This window comes from Hyla sarda, chromosome 1, assembly GCF_029499605.1.
Source record: "Hyla sarda isolate aHylSar1 chromosome 1, aHylSar1.hap1, whole genome shotgun sequence".
In the NCBI taxonomy this organism is placed as follows: Eukaryota; Metazoa; Chordata; class Amphibia; order Anura; family Hylidae; genus Hyla; species Hyla sarda.
In genome coordinates, this window is record NC_079189.1 from 475,162,146 (window position 1) to 475,189,045 (window position 26,900).

At 39.8% G+C, this 26,900-nt stretch overlaps 1 protein-coding gene across 1 annotated transcript in view; it reads left to right on the forward strand.

Moving 5' to 3' along the window:
- Positions 1-26,900, forward strand: part of SRRM4 (serine/arginine repetitive matrix 4) — a 147,121-nt gene that overhangs the window by 100,225 nt on the left and 19,996 nt on the right. Inside the window, exon 8 of the mRNA XM_056537215.1 lies at positions 8,530-8,671. Within this exon, the coding sequence (XP_056393190.1) occupies positions 8,530-8,671 (142 nt within the window). The remainder of the gene's footprint in view (positions 1-8,529; positions 8,672-26,900) is intronic.

The following is a 26,900-nucleotide window of genomic DNA, read 5'->3' on the forward strand; positions in this document are numbered from 1 at the left end:
CATCTTTATGCCCTGGCCACCAGGTGGTGGTATATTTCACTAACACAGAGCCACTTATGGTACTGTTGGGATAGTCACTCTACCTGCAAGAGCTTATAGGTACAGAAGAACCAAAATTCCTTACCTTAAAAAGCACATATGAGGTTTTGAGTAGATATATCAATTTAAAACACTAAAATACATGTTAACTGATTTCTGACCTTGACTTTTACTTTTTTCTAGAATGCCTCATTCTGTAAAGTTGTACTCATCTAGAGTAGGCTCGAAGATGCACTCTATTACTAGCTGCACTTGCGTTGATCTCTGCTAAGAGATTAGTACAGGTAGAGGAGCACATTGGGCTGTCATTACTGAAAGCTAATACATGCTTTCTCTGTCTAGATAGTTGCTAGCTCTTGGCACCCTCCAAGGGGAAATCCAAATAGGTGCTAAAAAATACAATAAATCATAAATTAGTTTAACATTTTGGGCCTATGTACATTACGAAAACTGAAAAGGTGTTAAAGTTATATCCATCATGTTTCTTCATTCTGAAAGCTATTGGCATGACTACTTAACAGAGACAATTTTCAATGCAGCTACCTATGTTCTGCACAGTAACCTGCAGAGCAGTTTTCATGAATTCAGCATGCAATATTTTTCTAAAGGACATAAAAATACCACATTGGATATATAACATACATCTTTTATTTAACTCGTATACATACAATGTAATGAATATCAGTGTGAAATGTTATGGAATAAGCAGCAGGTTACATAATTGGTGCCGAGGGGATTTTCTATGCTATTATTTGTATCCCCTTTTATGATGGCTTCCATAGTGTTTTGTAAAGGTGACAAGCAATTGTAACTGCGTGTGTCTAGTTTTTTCTGCAGACCTTTACACTTGAGATCATTTACACCTTTTATACAAATATCGGGCAGCTGTCACTTATGTTATAGAGCTGGTTTAAGAATCTTCCTTGTACAAGGGATCTCCTGTGATCCACTCCAACGATCACCTAGATAGGTTCAATACATGGGATTACATATTACACATTTAATAAAAATAACCTAAAACACAATAATGCTAAACACATGAGGGGAGATTTATCAAAACCTGTGCAAAGGAAAAGTTGTCCAGTTGCCGATAGCAACCAATCAGATCGCTTCTTTAATTTTGCAGAAGCCTTGTTAAAAATGAAAGAAGTGAACTGATTGGTTGCTATGGGCAACTGGGCAACTTTTCCTCTGAACAGGTTTTGATAAATCTCCCCCATGGTGTTTTTTTTTTGGACCGAAAATGCTGGGCCCAGATGTTAGCTGAGAGAAAATAGGGAAATGAAATGGCACTTTTATGTGTGTGTGTGTTTTTTATTTTTGTAATCCTTTCGTGGCCTTTTTAGGCTTAGTGGCAGTTTCAAAATTGCAGCACGCTCTGCACATATTTTTTAAGACATTGGAAGTCATTTACTAATCTGATTCTCGAATTTTGTGCCCAATTGTGTTGCACGTTTCGTGCACCAGATTATACAACCAAAAAATCCAAACAAGACAAACTTTGTTTTACTCAGAAAATCAGCTATTGATACTGTCACGATCACACCCTATCGGTCCAGCTAAGACGCTAGAGAGAGTGTGATGGTGCAAGGGTTAAAGCCGCCAGACCTCTGGGTATCCACTACTAGTCCCAGCAAGTCACCAAATTAACCCTTAGATAAACGTGTTTCCACCAGAGCTGCCTTCAGAAAGATGAGCTCATATATTTAGAGATCAAAGACCAGAGCTGATTAATTAAACATTTAATTTGATAAAAGGTATCACAGTGCTGACTATATAAAAATACAGAAACAAATGACATACAGGTATAAAACTATATAAAAGAGTTTAGCAAGGCAAGTTCAGAGCTGTTCTTGTCAGCTTGTGGCACAGCCTTGAACAACAGTTGAGTCCAGCATTTTAAATCTTATCTCTGCTTCTTTGGAGGGAAACTCCATTCCCCCCCTCCCCTCTGATCCCACCAGGTGGGGCATCTCCCTTCCTGACCCCTTATATGTTTGATTATATGATGGGACCAGAGTGCATGACTTCAAAGGAGATACCAGACAGCCAGACCTCCAATAAAATGCAATACACAAAAAACAAAGGATACACCGTCTGAATGACCTCTCACCCATGTCTTGGATAATACATCACACAGTTATAATTATGATACACATATGGGATTTTAATAATCAGGCCTTTGGCCTGATACCTCCCCCTTAAGATGGGAACAGAGAGATCTTGCCTTTCCAGGCTGATAGATCCGTCTCCATTACTCATCTATTTCTCCCTGACGCTATCGTACCAATACTTCTGCCTGGACTGGGCTGCTGTGAGGTTGTCATGTGCCAGCCCGGTCAATGTCTGCATCCTTTTCCTTGAATCTCAGAACATACTCCACCACAGAAGTCTCAGGGGCAGGTAGCCCCCCTTTCCATTCTTCCCTAGCTAAATCTCGGGGTCCCCGCACTTTGTGACCATATAATAACTCAAAGGGCGAGAAACCTGTAGGCTCTTGGGGTACCTCCCTGTAAGCAAATAACAGATGGGGTAAATACTTTTCCCAGTCTCTGCCCTCCGATTCTACAAATGTTTTTAGCATTTGTTTCAAGGTGCCATTGTAACCGGACACTCTGTCCAACCAATGTAGAGGGTTGTGATCAGTTATGACAGTACAATCCCTGCCATACAGGTATGGCTGTAATTTTTGCAAAGCCCAGACCACAGCTAGACATTCCTTCTCTATGACCGCATAGGCCACTCCCAAATGTCCTGCCAGGGGGGTCTCATGGGCCAACCTCAACAGCTCTTTCCTGTACTGCCTCGGAACCACTAACTGCCTTTCTCTCTCCTGGGCCCCTAGCATGCCTTTGGAAAGGGACTCCCAGTACAAGATATCATTTTCCCAATATACCCGATGCCCATCTGTGTCAACACCTGTATGTACAGCACGTTGTCTCAGCCCTTCAAGGGAAGGGTCACTGCGCAGAGCTTCCCAGAAATGCTAATTTTCCTCCCCCCATCTCGTGGTATCAGGGAGCACATTTCCCCCAGGTGAACTAGCATCTCCACCTTACTCTGCTGGGGCTTGCAAGACACACAGCTTGCTCCTTGCATCACCATCCTCCCTTCCTGTTAAAGCTGCAGCCCTGGCATGCTGCTGATGCGTTACCACTGCCACCATTGGTATGCCTCCCTGGGGTTTACCTTCCTCCCCCTCAGTTCCAGACATAACAATACAGGCATCATACACAGGGCTATCACTCCTTCCCTTCTCCTCCTTAGGCTCACAGGATTGGGACATATCACTCACTGCTGGTCCCTCATCCTTACATGTCACCAGGGGCACACCAACCCCTCCCCCTAGCCCATCTCCACTAGGTTTTGGCATTGGCAATGCATTGTCACCACATTTTACAATACACCCCATTTCACTTTTGGAAAACATTACTTGTTCAGTCACAGGTAAACAATTATCAATCCCATGCACTCCCTCCCAGTTTCAACATCTCGCAGTGTCTCCCAAAGTCTCGGACAGTACCTCAGAATGAACAGGGCTCGCTCCTAGCTCTTCCGGTGTGCAGGTAGTGTCCTCCCAAGCATAATGACAGAGCATCCGACCCAAATCATTCCCCAGCAGAACATTAACAGGGATGTCCTCAGAGACCCCCACCTCCCGCAAACCTTTGCCTGTACCCCAATCCAGGTACACACGAGCCATGGGCACAGCAGGCCGCACATCTCCAATTCCTTTTAAAGCCATGGTTCTTCCAGGGATGATGTCCTCTGTATCCACCACTTCAGGCCGCACCAAGGTAAAGGAGGCTCCAGAATCTCGCAAACCCAGTCACCTGGTCACCCACAGTTACACTCTGCAGGTTATCTGCTCTTTTCTCCACCGCTCCGGACACCAGAAGAACAGCTGTGTGTCCTCCGGCTACTGGTGGAGAATTCTTTTTGTTGGGGCAAGTGGCACTCAGGTGCCCAATATTGTTGCATCTGTAACATCGGCGGGTATCCCCCTGACCCAATGTGGCTCCTGTTGCTTTTGGTGCTGATGGCAAGAATTTTCCGGCTGGCTTGATGCTGCTGGTTGTGCTCTGTGGGTGTGTGGCTCCCCTCCAGGTACTTGCTCCAGCTTGTGCAGATCCACACTTTGCTGTTGGTGCCCGGTTGTTGGCAAAGTCATCTCCAAGTTCTGCTGCTTCCATTGCTGTCTTGGGCTTGCGGTCCAATATCCACTCTCTGGCTTCAAAGCTCCGTGTTTGGAGAAACTGATCAAGGACCATCAAGTCCTCCAGGGCCTCATGGGTAGTGACTTGTAGGCCCCCAGTCAATTGCCTGAATGCAGTCCTTAGCTGAACTGCATGTTCAGTGCAGCTTTCTGTGGCGCTTTGTTGCAAAGTCCTAAATCTTTTCCGATAAGCCTCTGGAGTCAGATTAAAACTATTTAGCAGGAAAAATGTTATTGCCTCATAGTCCTGGTCACTTTCAGAGGGAAGCGAAGCAAACACATCCAGAGCTTTCCCTCCCAACCGTGGGGTTAGATTTTGTCCCCACTGTTCCTTAGGTAGATGGAACTGCCAGCAAACCTTTTCAAATCCCCTCAGGAACACATCCAGATCACCATCTTTCTCCAACATGGGGAAATGTTCCAAGCGGGGTTTGTGGTCACCGTGATGCTGCACATCACTCTGTGCGGATGAAGCATCCCCTCTCAGGCTCAGAACCTCCAGTTCATGCCTTCTCTGGGCCTCTCTTTCTGCCGCCTCTCTTTCTTCGGCTCGTGCCTCTCTCTCTGCAGCTTGTATCTGTGCCTCTCTCTCTGCAGCTCATCTCTGTGCCTCTCTCTCTGCAGTTTGGTAGAGAAGCAGTTGGAGTTTCATATTGGCATCCACATTCCAAGGTGCTGTAAGGCAGTCCGCATATAAGAGTCCAAGGCCTCATGTGGAGTACTGTCCTGATGGGGAGTAAGTAATGTTGTATTCCTCAGGAGATATCAGTCCTTGGATGGCAGTTCCAGCTGTAGGACTTTGTCTCATGTCCCTCAGCTCTTCTGCACGGCATCATACTCCACAAGATCAGCAATAAGTTGTTCCTTGTTCTTTCCAGCAGTAGGGATGTCCTTTTCTTGGCACATTAGCTCCAGTGCAGGCTTGGACTGCTTGCGATATGCCTCCATGTTTACGAGATGAGACAGATGAGGTAAAACAGGAGATGGGGAGGACAGAACTGTCTTGCACTCTTTTTGTATGTCTTTTAAACCAGCACTGAGCTCTGTCTTTGGAATTTACACACAAGAAGATGTATGCAATTTCTTTTTAGTGCTAAGATTTCCTTATAGGTAAAATCCAGCAAGCACTAAAAATCTCTAAATATATCCCGACGCTGCCACCAGTTGTCACGATCACACCCTATTGGTCCAGCTAAGACGCTAGAGAGAGTGTGATGGTGCAAGGGTCAAAACCGCCAGACCTCTGGGTATCCACTACTAGTCCCAGCAAGTCACCAAATTAACCCTTAGATAAACGTGTTTCCACCAGAGCTGCCTTCAGAAAGGTGAGCTCATATATTTAGAGATCAAAGACCAGAGCTGATTAATTAACCCCTTAAAATCATAACTCTTTCAATTTTGCACCTAAAAATCCATATTATGGCTTATTTTTTGCGCCACCAATTCTACTTTGTAATGACGTCAGTCATTGTGCCCAAAAATTTACGGTGAAACGGAAAAAAAAATCATTGTGAGACAAAATTGAAAAGAAAACGCAGTTTTGTAAATTTTGGGGGCTTCCGTTTCTTCATAGTAAATTTTTCGGTAAAAATGACACCTGATATTTATTCTGTAGGTTCATACGGTTAAAATGATTCCCTATTTATATAGGTTTGATTTAGTCGTACTTCTGGAAAAAATCATAACTTCATGCAGGAAAATTAATACGTTTAAAATTGTCAGTTCTGACCCCTATAACTTTTTTATTTTTCCGTGTATGGGGCGGTATGAGGGCTCATTTTTTGCGCCGTGATCTGAAGTTTTTATTGGTACCATTTTTGCATTGATAGGACTTATTGATCGCTTTTTATTCATTTTTTCATGATATAAAAAGTGACCAAAAATGCACTATTTTGGACTTTGGAATTTTTTTGCGCGCACGCCATTGACCGTGCGGTTTAATTAATGATATATTTTTATAATTCGGACATTTTTACACGCGGCGATACCATACATGTTTATTTTTATTTACACTGTATTTTTTTTTTATGGGAAAAGGGGGTGATTCAAACTTTTAATAGGGGAGGGGTTAAATGATCTTTATTCACTTTTTTTTTGCAGTGTTATAGCTCCCATAGGGACCTATAACACTGCACACACTGATCTTTATCATTGATCACTGGTTTCTCATAAGAAACCAGTGATCGATGATTCTGCCGCTTGACTGCTCATGCCTGGATCTCAGGCACTGAGCAGTCATTCAGCGATCGGACAGTGAGGAGGCAGGTAGGGGCCCTCCCACTGTCCTGTAAGCTGTTCGGGATGCCGCGATTTCGCCGCGGCTATCCCGAACAGCCCACTGAGGTAACCGTCATGGTTTCAGTTTCACTTTAGACGCGGCGTTCAACTTTGAACGCCGCATCTAAAGGGTTAATAACGCGTGGCACTGCGATCAATGCCGCGCGCTATTAGCCACGGGTCCCGGCCGTTGTTAGAGGCCGGGCCCGACCCGCTATGACGCGGGGCCACACTGTGACCCCGCGTTATAGATTGGGAGCGGACACATGACGTTCCAGTACGTCATGTGTCCTTAAGGGGTTAAACATTTAATTTGATAAAAGGTATCACGGTGCTGACTATATAAAAATACAGAAACAAATGACATACAGGTATAAAACTATATAAAAGAGTTTAGCAAGGCAAGTTCAGAAAACAAAAGATGAAGTTCTTACAGCATGATTATATATCAGTCCATGAGAGAGCTGTTCTTAGGATGGTCTTGTCAGGTTGTGGCACAGCTTTGAACAAAAGTTGAGTCCAGCATTTTAAATCTTATCTCTGCTTCTTTGGAGGGAAACTCCATTCCCCTCCTCCCCTCTGATCCCACCAGGTGGGGCATCTCCCTTCCTGACCCCTTATCTGTTTGATTATATGATGGGACCAGGGTGTATGACTTCAAAGGAGATACCAGACAGCCAGACCTCCAATAAAATGCAATACACAAAAAACAAAGGATACACCGTCTGAATGACCTCTCACCCATGTCTTGGATAATACATCACACAGTTATAATTATAATACACATATAGAATTTTAATAATCAGGCCTTGGGCCTGACAGATACTCTCAAGAAAACTGCCTCAAAAGGGAAATTCCCTAATCAAACAATAGCAGGAAACCCATCCTAGGAGAAATAAACCAAAAAATTATTGGATAATTGAAAGCCCATGTGGATCCTTCCTTTTGTCCAGGATCCAGCCAGGGAGAGCACATACACCAGAGGGCCCTCATACATATGTAGCCTAAATTGTACTTATCTATCTACCCTGGCATAGCTTTAGCAGTAGAGGCCATACTGTAGCAGTTGCTATAGGGCCCGGAGGTGGTAGGGGTCCATTTCGGGGAAAGGGAATTTTTTAACTTTAGTATTGAATTCTCTGATATATGACAGTATATAGTATTATCTATATCCAGGATTAGAAACACAGAGCCAATTTCTTCTAAAAACAACACCACACCTGTCCTTGGGTTGTATGTGGTATTACAGTTCAGTTACATTGAAGTGAATGAAGCCAAGTTGTAATTTCACACACAATCCAATGAAAGATGTACTGCTATTCAGATAAGAAATTATCTCTGTTTTTCTATTTCTAGATAAGGCTGGGTCCACACTACGTTTTGTCCCATACGGGAGCGCATACGGCAGGGGGGAGCTAAAAGCTCGCGCTCCCGTATGTTACCGTATGCGCTGCCGTATGTCATTCATTTCAATGAGCCGACCGGAGTGAAACGTTCGGTCCGGTCGGCTCATTTTTTATATAGCACCAGCGCACAAAACATCAGTCTTGGCCATTCTCCCCCATAGGGGGGAAATTATCAAAATGTTTAATAAAAACTGTATTTGTTGCCCATAGCAACCAATCACAGCACAGCTTTCATTTTTCACAGAGGTCAGTTTTAGACAGTTTTGATAAATGAGACCCATGCTTTTGTATCTACACACTTAAAAAAACAGCTAAGAATTCTAAACCAGGATAGATTGCTACAGCCGTTACACTTAAATGCCAGAGGAGAAAAAATATTCTTTTTAAATTGTGCAATGTGATGTAATGCAAAAAAAACTATTCCTTTATTGAACATGCTAGAGTGGAACACATTCAAAAGAGAGAAAATAATGTCTGAATAAGCAGAGGTTTATTGGCCTAAAATTATCTTTTATGGTTATTATGTTCAATTCTACTTTTCAATCTCTTAAACATCTTCAGAAGTGTAATAGTTTATTTATCCTGATTCAGAGCAAGGGAGCAATCTAAAGGAGAAAGACATCGGTCAAGGAGAAAGAAACACAAATACCACAATTCTAGGTCTGTAAATAAGAAGCAAAGAGAAGTGACTCCACTGTCTGCACATAGCAGCATCTGCACCTCCAAGTTGACAGTAAGTGGAAACCTTCCATTTTGAAATAGCAGTAACCTATTATATAAATGTGTTATCTAGAGGGATGGATGGAACATATTCCACTTGTTGATATTTAGTGCTGGATGGACTTGAAAACCATTAAACTTTTGACTTTTTTAAGAACACATTTTGTTAACTTTAAACAATCTCAATTTCTATGTTTAGCTAAAGCTGTATGAAATGAGTCTATAATGTGCCTTATAATAGGTTTATCCACAAAAACTGTCCACAATGTCAACTGATTTGACAATAGCATAAGCAAGCAACATGCTGTCACTTAACTTTTCAATAATGGTATAAATTTAATGTAGAGGAAATAGTAGATGGCAAACTAGTTCAATAGATGAATAGAGTCACATTGTTGTATTCAATTTTTAATGTAAAGAACCCTTGTTACATTGGAACATTCTTCAGATGTATACACAAAAAAAGGAAATTTAAATAAGGAATAACTAAATTAAAAACAAAGGAAGGAAGGTATGTAGAAGAGAATAAAGGGCTAGCCGACTGCCTTCATGAATACTTCTGTTCAGTTTTTACAAAAGAAAAAGAAGGAAAAGGACTTCAATTAGGGAGGAAGACTAATGAATCCTTTGATGCATGTGTATTTACAGAGGAAGAGGTTCTACGTTTTCTGTCTAAAGTTGAGACAAATAAGTCACAGGGGCCTGATGGGATACAAACAAAATTATTAAAAGAGCTTAGTGGTGAGCTAGCAAAACTGTTAACAGATTTATTTAACCAATCACTGGTAACAGGAGTTGTCCGGGAAGATTGGAAATTAGTAAATGTCGTGCCTATTCACAAGAAAGGTAGTAGAGAGGAATCAAGCAACTATAGACCAGTAAGTCTGACATCAATAGTGGGAAAATTAATGGAAACCCTATTAAAGGATAAGATTGTGGAACATCTAAAATCCAATGGATTGCAAGATGAAAAACAACATGGGTTCACTTCATGGAGACCATGTCAAACAAATCTTATTGATTTTTTTGTCTGCGTGACTAAAATAATAGATGGCGGAGGGTCAGTAGACCTCGCATATCTAGATTTTAGTGAGACTTTTGACACTGTCCCTTATCAATAAATTACAGTCTTTGAGCTTGGATTCTCATATTGTTGAGTGGATTAGGCAGTGGCTAAGTGACAGACAACAGAGTGTTGAAGTCAATGGAGAATATTCAGAGCAAGGTCTTGTTACCAGTGGGGACCTCAGGGATCTGTACGTGGACCAATTTTGTTTAATATCTTCATTAGTGATATTACAAAAGGTCTCGATGGTAAGGTGTGTCTTTTTGCTGATGACACAAAGATATGTAACATGGTTGATGTTCCTGGAGGGAAATGTCAAACAGAAAAGGATTTAGGTAAAATAGAGGAATGGTCAGAACTCTGGTAACTGAAATTTAATGTGGATAAGTGCAAGATAATGCACCTGGGGCATAAAAACCCTTGTGCAGAATATAGAATATTTGACACAGTCCTGACCTCAGTATCTGAGGAAAGGGATTTAGGAGTCATTATTTCAGAAGACTTTAAGGGGTATTCCGGCTTTAGACATTTTATCCCCTATCCAAAGAATAGGGGATAAGATGTCTGACTGCGAGGGGCCCACTTTCGACTTCCAATTTCCGAGCCTGGAGATGCAGCTCCGCACATAATGCGGGTGCTGCAGGGAGATTACAGGGGGGTCCCAGTGGCGGGCCCCCCACGATCAGACATCTTATCCCCTATCCTTCGGATAGGGGATAAAATGTCTAAAGCCAGGATACCCCTTTAAAAGTAGGCAGACAATGTAACAGAGCACCAGGTAACGCTAGCAGAATTCTTGGATGTATTGGGAGAGGTATAAGCAGTAGAAAGAGAAAAGTGCTCATGCTGCTGTATAGAACACTGGTGAGACCTCACATGGAGTATTGTACACAGTACTGGAGGCCATATCTCCAGAAGGATATAGATACTCTAGAGAGAGTTCAGAGAAGAACTACTAAACTAGTACATGGATTGCAGGATAAAACTTACCAGGAAAGATTAGAGGACCTTAACATGTATAGCTTGGAAGAAAGAAGAGACAGAGGAGATATGATAGAGACTTTTATATACATCAAGGAAATCAACACGGTAAAGGAGGAGAGGAGATTTAAAAGAAAAAAATTACCACAAGAGGACACCATTTTAAATTAGAAGGGAAAAGGTTTAAAAGTAACATCAGGAAGTATTACTTTACTGAGAGAGTAGTGGATGCATGGAATAGCCTTCCTGCAGAAGTGGTCGCTGCAAATATAGTGAAGGAGTTTAAACATGCATGGGATAAGCATAAGGCTATCCTTCATATAAGATAGGGCCAGGGACTATTGACAGGATTCAGATTATTGGGCAGACTAGATGGGCAAAATGGTTCTTATCTGCCGACACATTCTATGTTTCTATGTTTTTATGTGTATTAAGACAGCTATACACAAGAAAAATGTTGGATAAATGTTCATTCAGCCAACAAGAATTTCTTCTGCTTTCAACAAAAAACAAGTACCCATGATTACTTTAAGAAAGTGGAAAGAGCCTCTGCCAGACAGAGGGGCCAACTAAGTCAGTTTTGTCTGTTACAGTGATTCATATTGGCTACACATGATCATGATCAATGCACAAATTGGCCAAAAATGTATTGATTGTTTGTTATTAGATTTCACCTAACCAACCATAATTTTGGTTGCAATCATCCATGTTCATCAACTATATTCTAATATGTGCATGGATACCTTAAAGGGGTTATTAAGGATTAGAAAAACTGAGCTGATTTCTTTAAAATACAGCACCAGGAAGCTGTTTCATGTATTGATTCTTCATTAAACGTTTGCTATTTAGAGAAAAATAACATAAGCATATAAGTCAGAAGGACTTCCTACTCCCTAGAGATAACCGCAGTACAGGGGGAGAGTGAGTTACACACCAGCTGAAAGGGGGGGAAAAACCTTGTAGTAAAAGAGCACACAAAAGGCAGTCTGCAGGGAAAATCATAAAGGTTGTGTACAAGTGTAGGAAGATAGAGTTCACATAGAATACTGTGGTGGCTGTAGAAGAGAAGTTAAGCAACATTTTTAATAAAGTCCTATAGAGAATTTTCCCCCCACTATAATGAGTACAAAGCAAGAATAAAAAAAAATTCTTAAGCATACAGGTTTTACTATTGTATAAATTCTTCAAGGAAAAGTCTAAATGTTCTCTAAAAGGTGCTGATACGCCAAATCGATAACTCCCAGACTGAACATTAAGTAAATGTCTCATGGCAAAGAGAAAGAACGTAGCATACACAACATCATCCATATAGTGTTGAATGCCCACATCCCCCAGAATGATTTACCTGCTGTAAAGTGTTATCTCTAGAATAACAGCAGTCTGGATTGCTTGGTGATTCGCATGTATATTCAACAGCTGACTGAGACAGTCTCCCTCTACTCCCCTCCTATGCTAAGCAGGACTCTGAGCTGTTAGGGGTGATTTGAGAGATAAAAATAAATGACACTTTAAATGCCAGCGTGGGTTATCAATTTCCTTTTCCCTGATTAAATGAATTGCAGGCTGTGTCTATAAAAGAATTCCCCAGAGGGTAAATTTAGCTGGATGAAATACCAAGTGGCTTTCATTAGGTTTATTTCATTAAACACTATGTAACCATCAATGTCTTACATTGTGCACATTAAGGCTTTTTACTGGCAAATGTTTAGAAGGATAAAGCCTTTATGTACTTTCTGGGGTGTGTAACCTTCCGACTGGAGTTTACAACATGCAGAGCTAGCTTTTCTCATACTGTCATTCCTACTCATACGTCCAATGTCACTGTGCCCTATTATATCACACATGCAATCTTAAAGGGAATCTGTCACCGCATTCATGCTGCCCTCTCTGAGCACAGCATGACGTGGTGACAGATGCTGGTTTCATCTGTGTGTCATTTGTGTGACTAAGGGGTCATCTTTGTGAAAGGTATTTTATTAGTTGCAGAGCGATGTCATCACTGTGAGCTAGGAACGCGGTGGATTCACAACAGCTTTATTCCTATGCACAGTAATAGGGAGAAAGCTGTCACTCACCAGAGGATGGGGGTCATAAGTACACCAGACAACCACATCGCACTGCAACAAATAAACTGTATGTTATAGAAAAAGGACACCATAGTCATATAATACCAACACATCGCTGACATCAATGTGTCTTCCACTACTCGACTACAGTGACAGATTCCTGGTAATTTACATAAGAGAAATTTCCACCTTCATCTACAGCATCTCTTGACATGTAAGCGGGATATAACCATAGAAAATAGAGCCCTCCACAAATTCCTACAGTGATAGGGCTATTACGGCACTTTAAATCTGAACCCTTTCAGCACTGATCAGAAGTGATATTAGGTTGAAGGGCCATTTCTTGCATTGTATCCTGCATGAAAGGCACCATTGAGACCAATGCCACTTGAGGAGATCAGAAGTCTGCACCCACTGTTAAAGTGATTAAGATGCCTCCCCCAGCCATGGTGGTCCTTTTTTATGAGAATTGTGTTATCCCAGCTCACAGATCCTTATAGTATTATTATTTAATCTAGTAATGTCTAGCTGATATACTGTGTCTGGGTATATTCTTTTGATTTCATTCATCCATCATAACAGTAGCTGCACCAATGTTTTATTCAATAAGTAAAATCACATCATACATCTCTTCAATTTTAAATAAAAAATTCTAAATTAGTAAAGGCATATACTTTAACATGAAATCATTTTTCTACACCTGTAGTCATCATGGTGAATATGTTAAATGCATTTATATATAATAAACACAGAAAGTTACATAAATTATGTGACTGACAACTTGACTATACCAATAGATGTACAAAAAATGGAATATAAGAGTCTATAGAGTTTTTGAAGCCACTTTAATTGTCCCTGTCATCGTGAAAAAACGTTTCAACCTGTCAAAATTTTTATCGTTATCGTTTTATCGAGGGTTGTGTGTTCAATTTTCTCTGCACGAGACGAACCCCACAGGCTTCTAATAGATCTTGTCTAGTTCAGCAAAACGGATATCACAGGGAGCCATGGAGTGAAGCTTAAACTATAGCCACACACTTCTCTTAGCTATAGCTAGAAACAATTGGGGGTCTGACTATTCAGACTCTGACCGATCCCCAACTTTTGACTTGTCCCTGTGATATAAGTTTTTTTGTACAATGACAGAAACACTTTAAATCATTCTGCTATGGAATAAAATATATTTTATAATGTAACCAAAATACCATCCTCTTAAAATTGGACCTATCTAATAGTAAAACTGAATAGAAAAGAAGAATACACATGTTGGTTACAGTGGTCTGTACTCTGTATAGAGTTGTCTCTGAAGCTAGGGAGTTCCAATGCAAAATCTGGGACTGGGCCCCTTCTAACACATGTCATAAACAATACTGTGCCAAATAAAGATGTGACAGAGTTTGTGTAATTTAAAGGGGTACTCCGCCCCTAGACATCTTATCCCCTATCCAAAGGATAGGGGATAAGATGTCAAATCGCCGGGGTCACGCCGATGGGGACCCCCTGCAGTATAGCAAGCAGCACCCACCTTTAACTGCTTCCGGAAGCACTGGAGGTTCTCTGGCTAATTCCTCCCGACCACGGGGACAGAAGATTGTGACGTCACGACTCCACCCCCATCTGATGTTACGTCCCGCCCCCTCAATGCAAGTCTGACGTCACACGGTCTTCCGTCCCCGTGGTCGGGAGGAATTAGCCAGAGAACCTCCAGCGCTTCCAGAAGCAGTTACAGGTGGGTGCTGCTTGCTATATTGCGGGACCCCGGCGATTTGACATCTTATCCCCTATCCTTTGGATAGGGATAAGATGTCTAGGGGCGGAGTACCCCTTTAACTGTTTAGTTTTTGATTTAACATAGATTACCATAGTTTAGAGGGTTTTCCAATCTTTGACATTTATGGAATATCCACACAGGATCCACCTCTACCACCTGACTATAGAGGTAACCATGCACCTGCATAGCTCTCTTCATTCCAGATAAGCTAAGTTTCAGACTAAAGTTAAGCAAATGGTCCCCATGCTCTCAATAGGTAGGTATCCCAGAGGGAGGAGTGTTATATGTCGGGCATTCATGGCACTTCCTGTAGCTGGGAAACCCCCTTAAGAGAAGCCATGGGGACCCATTTCTAACATAGTGTTATCATGGCACATCATGTCAAATGATAAATTCAACTCCAGAAAAAAAACTTGAAGGCAAAGTCAAACATCCAGCTCTCCCCCTCCTTGAAGTCCAGGAACGTGCACGAATGACTGGGTGCCACAGCCTGAAGGTACATAGTAGAAAAATAAAATCCAGCAAAGCATCAGATCTGAATGCTGTGGATGTACATGTGATTACAAGTTATTATTGGAGACCAATGGTGCTGGATGTTTTCTTTTCTACTGTGCACTAAAAAAAACAATATTACACTGAAATTAAATGAGAGGCATTATTGAAAGCAAAATGACAGCATATATAGAATATCACCCTCAGTTTCCAGCAAAAACACTGAGAATTTAGAAAAGATGAACGTGTAGCACTTTAAAGTGCATCTCTATGAAGCAATACATCTTTTAAACGGTCAGTGTTGTTTTAAACAACTTTCTCCCAGTTGACAGCCTAGGTGATTTCTGACGTATTTGTAAAACACATCATTTACTAAAACAGAGCCCATACTGCCGAAAAATGCCCTAATGTCTTGTCTCACTTGTCCATAAACCTATTGCCCACTATCTGTTGTTAGAGGAATTATGTCCCTAGAACCAGAGACACCAAGACTTAATGCAGGAAATGGGGGCAGGGTTTATCAGGTGCTATTTGCAGGAGAGAGCCTGGACTGTGCATTGTTGCAATGTATCTACTGAAAAACATGCATTAAAGTATTTTTCTTCAAATACTTTCTTATTTCATCTTATATCATATTTTCTTATTAATTGAATAAAAGAATCATACATAGAACAACAGTATCCAAAGTGCCCACAATACAGGGGCTCCTCTGTGATTAGGAGCTTGCAGTCTGTGGCAGCGACCCATGCAGGAGAGCTTCAGATTTTAGGCCCATTTGGAGAGATTTATCAAAACCTGTGCAGAGGAAAAGTTGACCAGTTGCCAATAGCAACCAATCAGATCACTTCTTTTATTTCTCAGAGGCTATTTTAAAAATTAAAGAAGCGTGCTGATTGGTTACTATGGGCAACTGGTCAACTTTTCCTCTGCACAGGTTTTGATAACTCTTCCCCATTGTTTTTTATTTTATTCCTTTATCTGATAGATGCTGTTAGTTATTACACATGATGATATAAGGAAATATTTGTGAAAGAGACTTTTTCTGAAGGTTATTTTTGCAATGGATACAGGATAAATGTACCGATATGTTTGTAATATTATAGCGGTCCTGTATTTGTTTGTCTGCCTCCTCCAGAGTATCCATGCTTTACATGAAAGGTAAAATCAAAGCTCTGTCCTCTCTGATATGCCTACCCAAAGAGCAGTTACATGGGTGAAGGGGGCCATGGATATTCACAAGGTGGGCAGGTATATGGGAGCAGAGAGGACAGAGGCAGGGATGCTGGGGATGCCAACTTGCACTGTTAAAAGGAGCACATTTGCATATTAGCTACAGAGCCTAATGCACCCTGTGTCTCCAGAACAGTGGCACCAATCCGGGTAAATTATACATAATTTTAATCTGGTGTACTATACCCCGTGTACTTGGTTTAGTGCAAGGGAACCAGCTTCCCTTTAAAGTCACCCTGCTATAGTTTAATCTGTTCCTGCTCACATAGCACCTCGCTTACACAGTACATCAATAACCCCTTCTTCCTTCACATGCCATCTATAGTATTGTAGTGTGTAAAATATCCCCCAGCACAGTGCCAGCCTGTTCAGTACAGTGAACTTTCTCCTGGCTTATGTTATGGCAAAGCAGGGAGTAGTATGTGGTGTCCTATTGTAGAGCTGGCAAACAGCTCAGCTCTGGTTATTCCCACGGAAACAGACAAAATGAGAAATAGCTGTCCACCATGGAGGGAACACTGTGGAGATCAATAGCAGCGAGAGACCACAAAGTACCTATTATATATGCAAAGACAGGTGGGAATCACCAAATGTATCTAGCAGGGTGTATAAAAAATTGCTCAAACAATAAACTAAACAACCAGAAAAAAGCAAAGCAAAACCAATTACTTTTTCACCCTTCTGAATAGTTAATGTAATAAAACCATGCACATTTTAAAAAAATATCAAAAATTATAATTATTTTACCTTATGCATAGTGTAATTTTCCAGCTAAATAAGGGCTTAATCCAGTATCTGTGCAGGTTTAGAATAAGGGAGGGGGGGGGGTATACCATGATTGATAGTAATTCATATACATTATGTAAGCAGCACATTCTTCTATATGTAATATGTCAACTATTCTTGTAAATGAAACATTTGCTACCATTGATTTACAAATACCTTGATTCCATCTTGCTCTGTTACAGCCCCCTTCCACCGCAAACATTGAAAGCCCTAGCTAAGACTTGGTGTTACAATAATTTTAAAGAAAGGAAACATGTATTCCCTTGACATATAAGATGCAATGAGTGGATAATACGTGGAGAAGACAATATATGCATAGTTATGTGCAGCCTGTAGTTCTATTTTATATTCAAAACATTCATGTGAGGAATTGATTAGATACATTGCGGGCTGTTTAACATGCAGATCCAGTCTAGAAATGGTACCAAAAGAGCGTCACCGAGGATTTATAACCTTCTATTACTAAATCAGATGCCACACAAATTCATATCTCATGTTAGGTAATGTTTCCAATGACATTTGTTTAACACTACCAGTATACAGTACTTGCACCTTCCCTGCATTATTTATAATATTAATTGAAAGTAACAACACTTATTTACATCTACAACAAGATTCTATGTCGTATGATAAAAGGTGTGCGAGTAAATACTTTTATATATAAGAGTGTTCATAGTGGGGAGACAAAGTAAAGAAAATACGTACTCACGTGCCACTGATCCATCAAAATAGTCTTTTGTGCAGTTCAATCCTAGCTGTGCAGACCTTACTTTTCTCCATCATGCCATGCCAAAAATGCCAGTTAAGCCTATTCCTAGCTTCAGCTGTGACCCACCTTAGCCAGTGATTGGCTGAACTGGCATTTCCTGCATATCAGGATGGAGAATAGAAAACCCTGAGCAGTTAGGAACATACTGGCCCTCATTTACTTAGAAAATTGGGTTGTAAGTCTATCTTGCTTTCTTACCCGACTGCTTTTTTCCCCTGGTATTTATTATTATGTCGCATCCTGTTTGTCGCACGTGGGTTTTGTAGGTTTTGGTTTCCAACTCTTCTGAGTTGTCGGGAAAAAATCCACAACAATTCAACAAATTCATGTTGGAAACCTTTATAAATACGTGGGAAAGCTCAGAAATGTTGGGTTACGCCCCTTTTTCGGGTTTGGGAGAATCCACATCGGGTCTGTAGGGAAAAAATGTTGCATCGTGTCACAGACTGGCGCACGATGTTGGCGACATGTCGCAGACAAAGATGCGCAAAAAAAACAGACAAAACAAGTCGGGTTTAGAATAGTAAATGAGGGCCATTGTCTGAACAACAAGGTTGGTGGATAAGTGGCAAGTAAGTTTTTTATTTATTTTTTATTGTCTCTCACTCTAAGCACTTAACATAAAAATGTTTACTTGAATAACCCCCTTTGAATGTTAATTTAGTCTACTAAGTGTAGATATTGCTGTTATATACCTGTTATGGTGTCCTCGGTGTTCTTTTCATTTTCTCTCAGATCATCCACCTAAGGTGCTGGTAAGAAAAAGTCACTTTGATTATGGAATGGGGAATAGTAAACAGAAAAGAGGAACTATAGTTTGCATCAGTAGTGCCCAATAGGATCATAGTATTTTTAAGAGAATGCATATTATTACATTTTTTTAGATTTAATGGACATCAATAGTAGTTACAATGTAACTGATGGGACCCTTACTGTACACCAGAATAAAGGTTTTTTGGCACTTGTCCTACTGGTTAATCATAAGTCTAAAGACTATACTTGAGAGGAGGCAAACTAAACCCACAGAACATACTATTTACTGTTGTTTCTAGGTTATCTTTCCTTTTATACAACTTGGTACAATTATCATAAGAATATTCACTTTTTGTCATAATACAAAATAGCCGATTTTTAAAGTCAATAATATTGTGTTATATAAAACAAGTCAATGCTTTTCACCCCCATCCAGCACTTAAACAACTGAATGTATCCATCCTTATGCACTATACCAGGCTAAGGGGTCAGCATTAAGAGGGTCTCAAGATAAAGAATACAGAAGATGTACTGGTTCTGGCTTTTTGGGATTCAGCTGGTAAATTTGGCATTTTCAGCCATTTAGGGCCAGTATCTTCCTTTTTTACTCATCCTGTACAGTCAACATTTTATCAGCTCTTATTGGGATGAAAACTGGACATCTATGAATTCAGCCAGTGCACCATCTGTTATGCTCCTTACGAAACTGACAATGTTGTCTAAGTTGCGGAGCGACTGTAACAAGGAATTCAGCCATGGACTGCTACAGTGCATTGAATAGTTTATGGATGATAGTAAGGGCTACTAATAATGGCTACATTCCACCAAACTCGGTTAATATATGTCATACAGCTGGAGTATTTCTATAAAGACTGGAAAAAAATATATTTTGCAAACTGCTTTTTATTGGATATTTTTTAGATAGTTCTGGTTTTTAGCATGCCAAAACATTTTTTATTTAGGAAAGCCACCACTTATTGCCAAGGGCTGTTTTGTATAGAAAAACTTGCCCGAACAGATGGCTCTTTAAAGTCTGATTCATTTCTAATTACCTGCGGTTGGAAAACTCATTATCTGCCATTTCCCTCAAGCCAGATGAACCTCACTCAGGCCGGATACCTGAACATAGAACGGCACATTGTTTTATGGGGGGGGGGGACATTTTGAATTGTGAGTAGTGAAACGCTACAAGGAATACTAATTGTAAGTCAGCGATATCTGTACTGCCACTACTGAATAGTAAAGACACTTCTCATTCCTGCCCCCCGCTGAGAATGTTGTTAATATACTGAAAAATATATGGTATACAATTGAAACAATGAAAAGAAAATAATTTATGTCACTCCATAATATAATATTCTAGATGCCATTTAATGCCCAAAAGCATATATATATATATATATATATATATATATAATGTTTTCCCCTGTAGATGAAGACAAGAACTAACTCCAGACTACTTATCTTTGCATTCAAGGGACATTAAACTTAAAATACAAACTGCATAAAATTTTACATTTAGGAGCATATTTATATATAGGATAAATCACTATAAGATGCTAGACAATTACTATATAAAGCCATTCTTCACAGGGCACGGTGCAATATATTTGGATATTATAAGAGGAAGCCTATCCAATGGTAGAATTGGAATGCCCTATTTCTGGATATAGTATGCACATTGCAAGAGGCATTATAGGAGAAGAGCCGGCATCAATAGATGGTTTATTTTATATATTGTTGGACAGAACAAAAGTTCTATGTGGTGTAGTAATCTGTCTCAGAGGCTGCATAATGACCCTAACTGTGCCCAAATAACAGTTTCAAAGCCAGTTTCAAAGACTGCCTGGGTACATCAGGGACTGCAGTCAGCACCATTTGCGGCCACTATGACATTATGGGAGGAATTTAGACTGATCATATGTAAGTTAGGCTGGTTTTTGCCGAAAAAGACAAGATGGCAACAGATCTTATTTCTTCCAGTTTTCTGTGCCTAGATACACAGATAATATTCTTCCCAGCTGTGCACAGTATAGGTAATATTCATAACATGTTCTTTCTGAATTCTGACACAATTGTCCTATTTCTCTGCAGGTAAAAATAAAATAGGAGCTTTGTTTTAAAGGGGGAGTTGTATAAGCTTGCAAGTATTAGTTATACCTTAAATAACTGGCAATGTTTAAAGCTCTTGGTTTCAAAGAGGTTAGTAATTTGCATGTTGTTGCTCCATAAAAGTTCTCTCACAATATATGGAGGATCCCCCCTCTAGCCCTAAAATTTGTAGTCCTAAATCCTAGATATGGTGCATAACTCATTTTACAAAACGCATACTTTTTATAACCATAGCAAAAATTCCACATACAGTAAATATAAACATACAGTATCTCACATAAGTGAGTACACCCCTGACATTTTTGTAAATAGTTTATGACATCTTTTCATGTGACAACGCTGAAGAAATGACACTCTACTACAATATAAAGTAGTGAGTGCAGCCTGTATATACATACAGCCTGTATAATAGTATTCACTGTTGCTGTCCCTTGGTCTGCTTGTCTTCAGCAAACATTTTGCAGGCTTTCCTGTGCATCATCTTCACAAGAGGCTTCCTTCTGCAGACTAATTTAATGCAGTGTGCGGCGTATGGTCTGAGCACTGCCAAACTGACCTACAACCTCTGCAGTAATGCTGGCAGCACTCATCTGTCTATTTACTATTGTAAACCCAACCAGTTTTGTCGGGTTGTGCGCCAAAATGAGTCACATTGTGCCACAAATTGTGTCTGTGCCAGAATTTGCCTCAAAATAAAAAAAACAACCAACTCTCCATTTTAATAATAAAAATTTAGACCCAGCTCACTTTGTCTAGTAGTACAAATCCGAGCTCACCATCAAAACTTCAATACCCTTAGAGCTAAAAAAAAAAAAAAATGCCATAGAGAATATATAAAATGGGGCTCAACGATGTGGACATCAATAAAAGCACTTTAAAGTGTTTTTATTAATGTCCACATCTTTGTGCCGCATTACATATATAAACTCTCCATTTTACTTAGAAAAATTGAAAAAGGTGGATTTGAGCTCTGGAAAATCCCACAGCTCAGAGCAGTTTAAAAAAAAAAAAAAAGAAAAACACAGGGAAAAGTGCAAAATGTAGGGTATTAGCAAATACTGTTGTAAAATACCTGTCAGGAATCAAAACCCACAAAGAAAACTACACTCTATCCAATCTCTGGATATGACGTTGGGCATGTGCACTCAACTTCTTTGGTCGACATTGACAATGCCTGTTCTGATATAATGTGTTCTGTGAAATTGATGTTTGGTCCTGACCACCGTGCTGCAGCTCAGTTTCAAGGTCATAGCAATATTTTCGAAGAGCAACAATTTTTTTTCCAGATCCTCAGAGAGTTCTTTGCCATGAGGTGCCATGTTAAAATTCCAGTGACCAATGTTAGATAGTCTGAGAGTGATGACTCCAAATTTAAGACACCTTCTCCCCATTTACACCTTGTGACACCAATAAGTCACATGATACCGAGCATGGAAATTTGAACACTTCTACTCACTTTTATTGGGAAGACTTACTCTTGTGTCTGGGGCACAAAGCCTTCCAGCTAGCCTACAGGACCGCATGCAACAACTATGACAAACTGCTCAGGAGCTACATTTTTCTTTTTCCTCTGTTAATTCTATTGGAGATGTTTCTGCAGGAATTCTGGCACAAAGCAAGGAACAACTTGGGTGGGGCTTGTAGCCTCTCTCCGCCCTTCCATTGTATGTGTGCTCAGTCACGCTGGAGGGAACTGGGAGCAGGCTGCATGTCGACCTAGTGCTGCTTGTAATTGCCCACTGGCCCCTGGTTAGGTCCCGTGCCATCTGAGAAACCTTGGCGTTGGTGTGCGGGCTCTGGTGTGTCCTTTATATAAGGATACACTGGCGAATGTCTCAATTTTAACATCAGTGTTGAGGGATTAGCCAATGTCACTGTATACATCTACCACAGTAGTGCACCTAAATTTCTGTATTGTATTATACAAAGCAGGGAACAAGCCACCAAAGTCCATCATCATGTGAATGAGCTTTTAAAGTATGTGGGTCAAAAGTCCTTTAACATGGTTGGTGGGACCTTTTGCCCCTCAGCTAGTTGAATGCCCAGAAATGCCTGAAGAGAAGCCTGAAAAAATGCAATAAGTTAACCTGATGCCCCAAGCATTTGCACTTAATTTTGTATTAGGTATCATGTATGGTTCCCCAATTGGGCATATCTCACAACTTTAGAACTAGTATGTGCGTAATCTGTCAACATTTGTACTTATTTAAAGCTGTGTAATGAGTTATTTTGAGGGGAAACAACATTAATAGTGTTGCTCGCGAATATTCACAATGCGAATTTTATTCGCGAATATCGCATATTCGTGAATTCGCGAATATTCGCGAATATAGCACTATATATTCGTAATTACGAATATTCGTTTTGTTTTTTTCCACAGTACACATCACAGTGATCACCCCTCTCTGCTTCCAGCTTGTGTGGTGTAAAAAAGGCTGTAATACTACTGTGTGAGACTGGCGTGCGAATTTTCACACATGCAAATTTTCGCTTATACTAATTTTTGTATATGCTAATTTCCGCATATGTTAATTTTCGCATACGCGAATATTCGCATATGCGAAAATAAAACGAGAATTTAGCGAATATATGACAAATATTCGTCCATATATTCGCGAATATTCGCGAATTCGAATATGGGCTATGCCGCTCAACACTAAACATTAAACACTGTTATGCCAGCTGTGCACTCACAACTTTATATTGTAACATAGTGTCATTTCTTCAGTGTTATCATATGAAAAGATATTAAAAAAATAAAAAAATTGTGAGGGGTGTACAAAAATTTTAGATACTGTACATACAGTAAATACATACACACATACAGTAAATACATATAGACAGTGTATTCACAGAGTGAACATATGATGCATTTAATTCAATTCTAATTGTATTTAAAGTTTATAGTCCCTTTAAATAGAAATTTACTAATCCCTCTCCATGTTATCCTGGTCACGTATGCTCACTGCTTATATGTATTGCAGATATGCAACACTTTTTTGTTCAATGTGATTGAATGCAAATCTACAGTACCTGGAAGATCAAATTATTTGAATGCAGAGATTCTCATACATTTTATTGTACTCAATGTATCTCATGTACTATTCAGTTGTATTTTTGTTCAGATTACAGAACAGTGCAATATAAGCTATTACACTCAAGGTACCCAGCACGTGAGCTCTGTCCTTTAGTCTTTCCCATAGCAAGTATTCTAGGACTAGGTAGTTGTCAGGGAGAGTGAATGTTTGTTTTTGCTGACCTGTAATATGTAATGATGGAATTATGTTACCTTTTTCTTACACCTTACCTACTAAAGGAGGAGTTCCCGATTGGTAAGTCGTTGATTCCTGACAGATGTTAGGGGTTTTATTAGCGTGAGGCGCCTGCTAAATCTGGACTTACAGGGGAAATAAAAAAAATAAACATAAAAAAAAAACAAAGCAAAGAATTTGATTATTGAACATGAAACTGAAAATATCTGTATACTTTATTTTCTGTTTCTCTGCCTCTGTTTTGCTCACTGCAAAATAGGGCCCATTTGCTTTCTTCTTTCTTTCCATTCTATCTTTCTGTTTATTATATTGCTTGTCATTTTATTGTACCATGTTTGGACTTGTTTTTACACTTTTATAGCGTTAGTAAATCAGGCCAAGGTTGTATAAGGCAATGTTCACATCTTTTTAATGTTTAAAAACATACAGCAGGCTTAAAAATAGTATACTAAAGTACACCAGCCCTGCAAATGACAAAAGGACACTCTTTTTTGCATATTTTGACCCCAAAGGGGTCTGTGTCCCTGTACATATGCCAAACATACACTACGAATTAAGTGTAAACATAGCCTAAGAAAACTTTACACAGGCTGAACAGCACTTCTGTTTTGCCACTTGGGCAGTTACCATTCAGCAAAACTGCATGGTTTTGCGATGTGTGTTTCTAGCTGTGGTTTTGCTGAGCGTAAATGGTCTTGTGTGTTTCTGTGATTAAAGCTGATCATAACTGATCAGATCTCTATTCATTTCTATAGGACAAACAATGATCATACGTGTCAATGTGCGTACACTGCAAAAACTAGTGGACACATTCTTACCTATAATCATTTTGTTTCTGCATACAGTATCTAATTTTGACCAATTCTCAAAATGAAGCTCATGATATCTCTTTATCCAGAAACTGTATTTATAATATATATAGCGTGGCATTTTTCTGCACAAGCCTGAACACTGGTTTAAAGAAGTCTAGAACCCCCCTCTCACATTGAGGTTTGATATGTGATATGTTTATCAGTAACCTTATTGCTTGTAATATGTAATATAGCAGAGCAATGTAAAGGATATGAGAGACAAATAGCATTAATTGTTCTTCTCCACTCTTCCATTTAATACCTTGATGGGAATTTAACCAGAGAAGATGCCAAGTGAATTACACTGACATTTTGCAGAGTTTTCATTTGTGCTCAGGGTGGCATATAAAAGAAAAAAATATTTACTCATCTGCCTCCGATCACCCCCCCCCCCCCCCCCCCCGTTGCCTAGCTCTTCCTAGTCCTTTCTTGACACGAAGGAAAAGTCCACTCAGCCAGAGCATTGGCCCACCTCAGCCAGTGATTGATTGAGCAACTAGGCTGCTTCAGAGCAGAACAGGAAGTATTTGGTAGCAGGGACCTGCACTGGTGGGGGAACAAAGGAAGGGGAGTACAGCTTTTTGTCTTCTACATGTTACCCTGAGCACAGCTAAGTAGAAAATACATTTTCTAGAATACCCCTCTAACCTGTTATAAATGGTGCCAGGATTCTAATAAATGGCATCTGCCGGGCAGCAGCTAGGAATATGAAATTCTCTGCAGTTCAGCGGGGGTATAATTAAATCCCATCTGCTTCTACAAAAAGTTATTCAGGTAATAACATACTAAACATACATTTAGTATGAGAATTTCTTTCACATTAATGTGACTCCAAAGATGGAGCTTTACTTTACATGTATGGAGTGGTGATAGCTGCTCCCATGGATCCACTGGTTTTGAAAAAAATGCTGTCATATTTTGTCGAACTCATAAACCCCAGAAAGAAACAAACATTCTGGGAATTATTCAGGGACAAGCAGCAAAACTGCAGCAGACGGTAATGTTGTAGAGCGTGTAGACATGAGGCTGGAAAGACGTTTTCCTTTCTGTTTTGATAGCGCAGTATTAACATTCGGTAAACTGTCCGGCCATCATTCCAGCTCCATGTTCATTAGGCCCATAATAAGCCTCTTGTCACAATTAGTCTCTCATCATTCTAATTACAATTTGCACCTCTTCTTAATGGAACATTACGTGATATGTACAGACACATCACTCTCTTTATAGACCATACAATTATTGTCAAATATGAAAACAAAAAACCTATTCACTTCTGTTTGCCACCTTCGTCTTGTCTTAAATCACCCTATAATCCTTTTTATTTTTTTTATTTTTTTTTGATCAGTTGTTTTACATAGAGAATGCACATGTTCCATTAGATCTACATCACTGTCAGTGTTGACTATAACAATTCAAAATGTATACCACGTTCTGTTTCAGTCATGATGTCTAGTCACATCAGATCCTGTTTTTATTTTTTTTGAGGAGTGGGTGATGTAAAGTAAAGAAAAATGGAGCGCTAAGTTAATGTAAGGTTGTAAAAAAACATAGTACACCTACTGGATGAATTACAACAGTACTTTAGGGCCCTATAAAAGTCTATAGGGGCTGTATTTCAGCTCCATATAATTAAGTGAGTCATAACTTAAAGATCATGAATATCAGTGCAAACTCCCACCTACCATGTACCATATAATACAAGCACCCTGAGGCACCTAGGCCTGACAGCATCAGCACTTATAGTAAGTCGCTTTACTTTCCAGGTAAGGATAAAAACAAGTGGCACTCAACGATTATTTGGTGAGTGCCTCTAGTTCTTCTTCTTACTTAGAAAATTTGTCTATCCTCCTTTGCTTGATACTTTATAGGGAGCACCCCTCGTACCATAATAAGATTGTTACCATTACTCTAAGAAAGGGGCTTTTTAAGCATGAAGTGCAGTACAATACAGCAGTGCCTACGGTTACTGTTTTGTGCCATTGTAGTAGAATGTATTGCTTTGGCTCCTGCTGTAGCTTGATTGTTAAAATCAATTAGTAGTGATACGGCACTTAGGGCTCAAAAAAGAAATATATCCATCCATGTCATCTTAT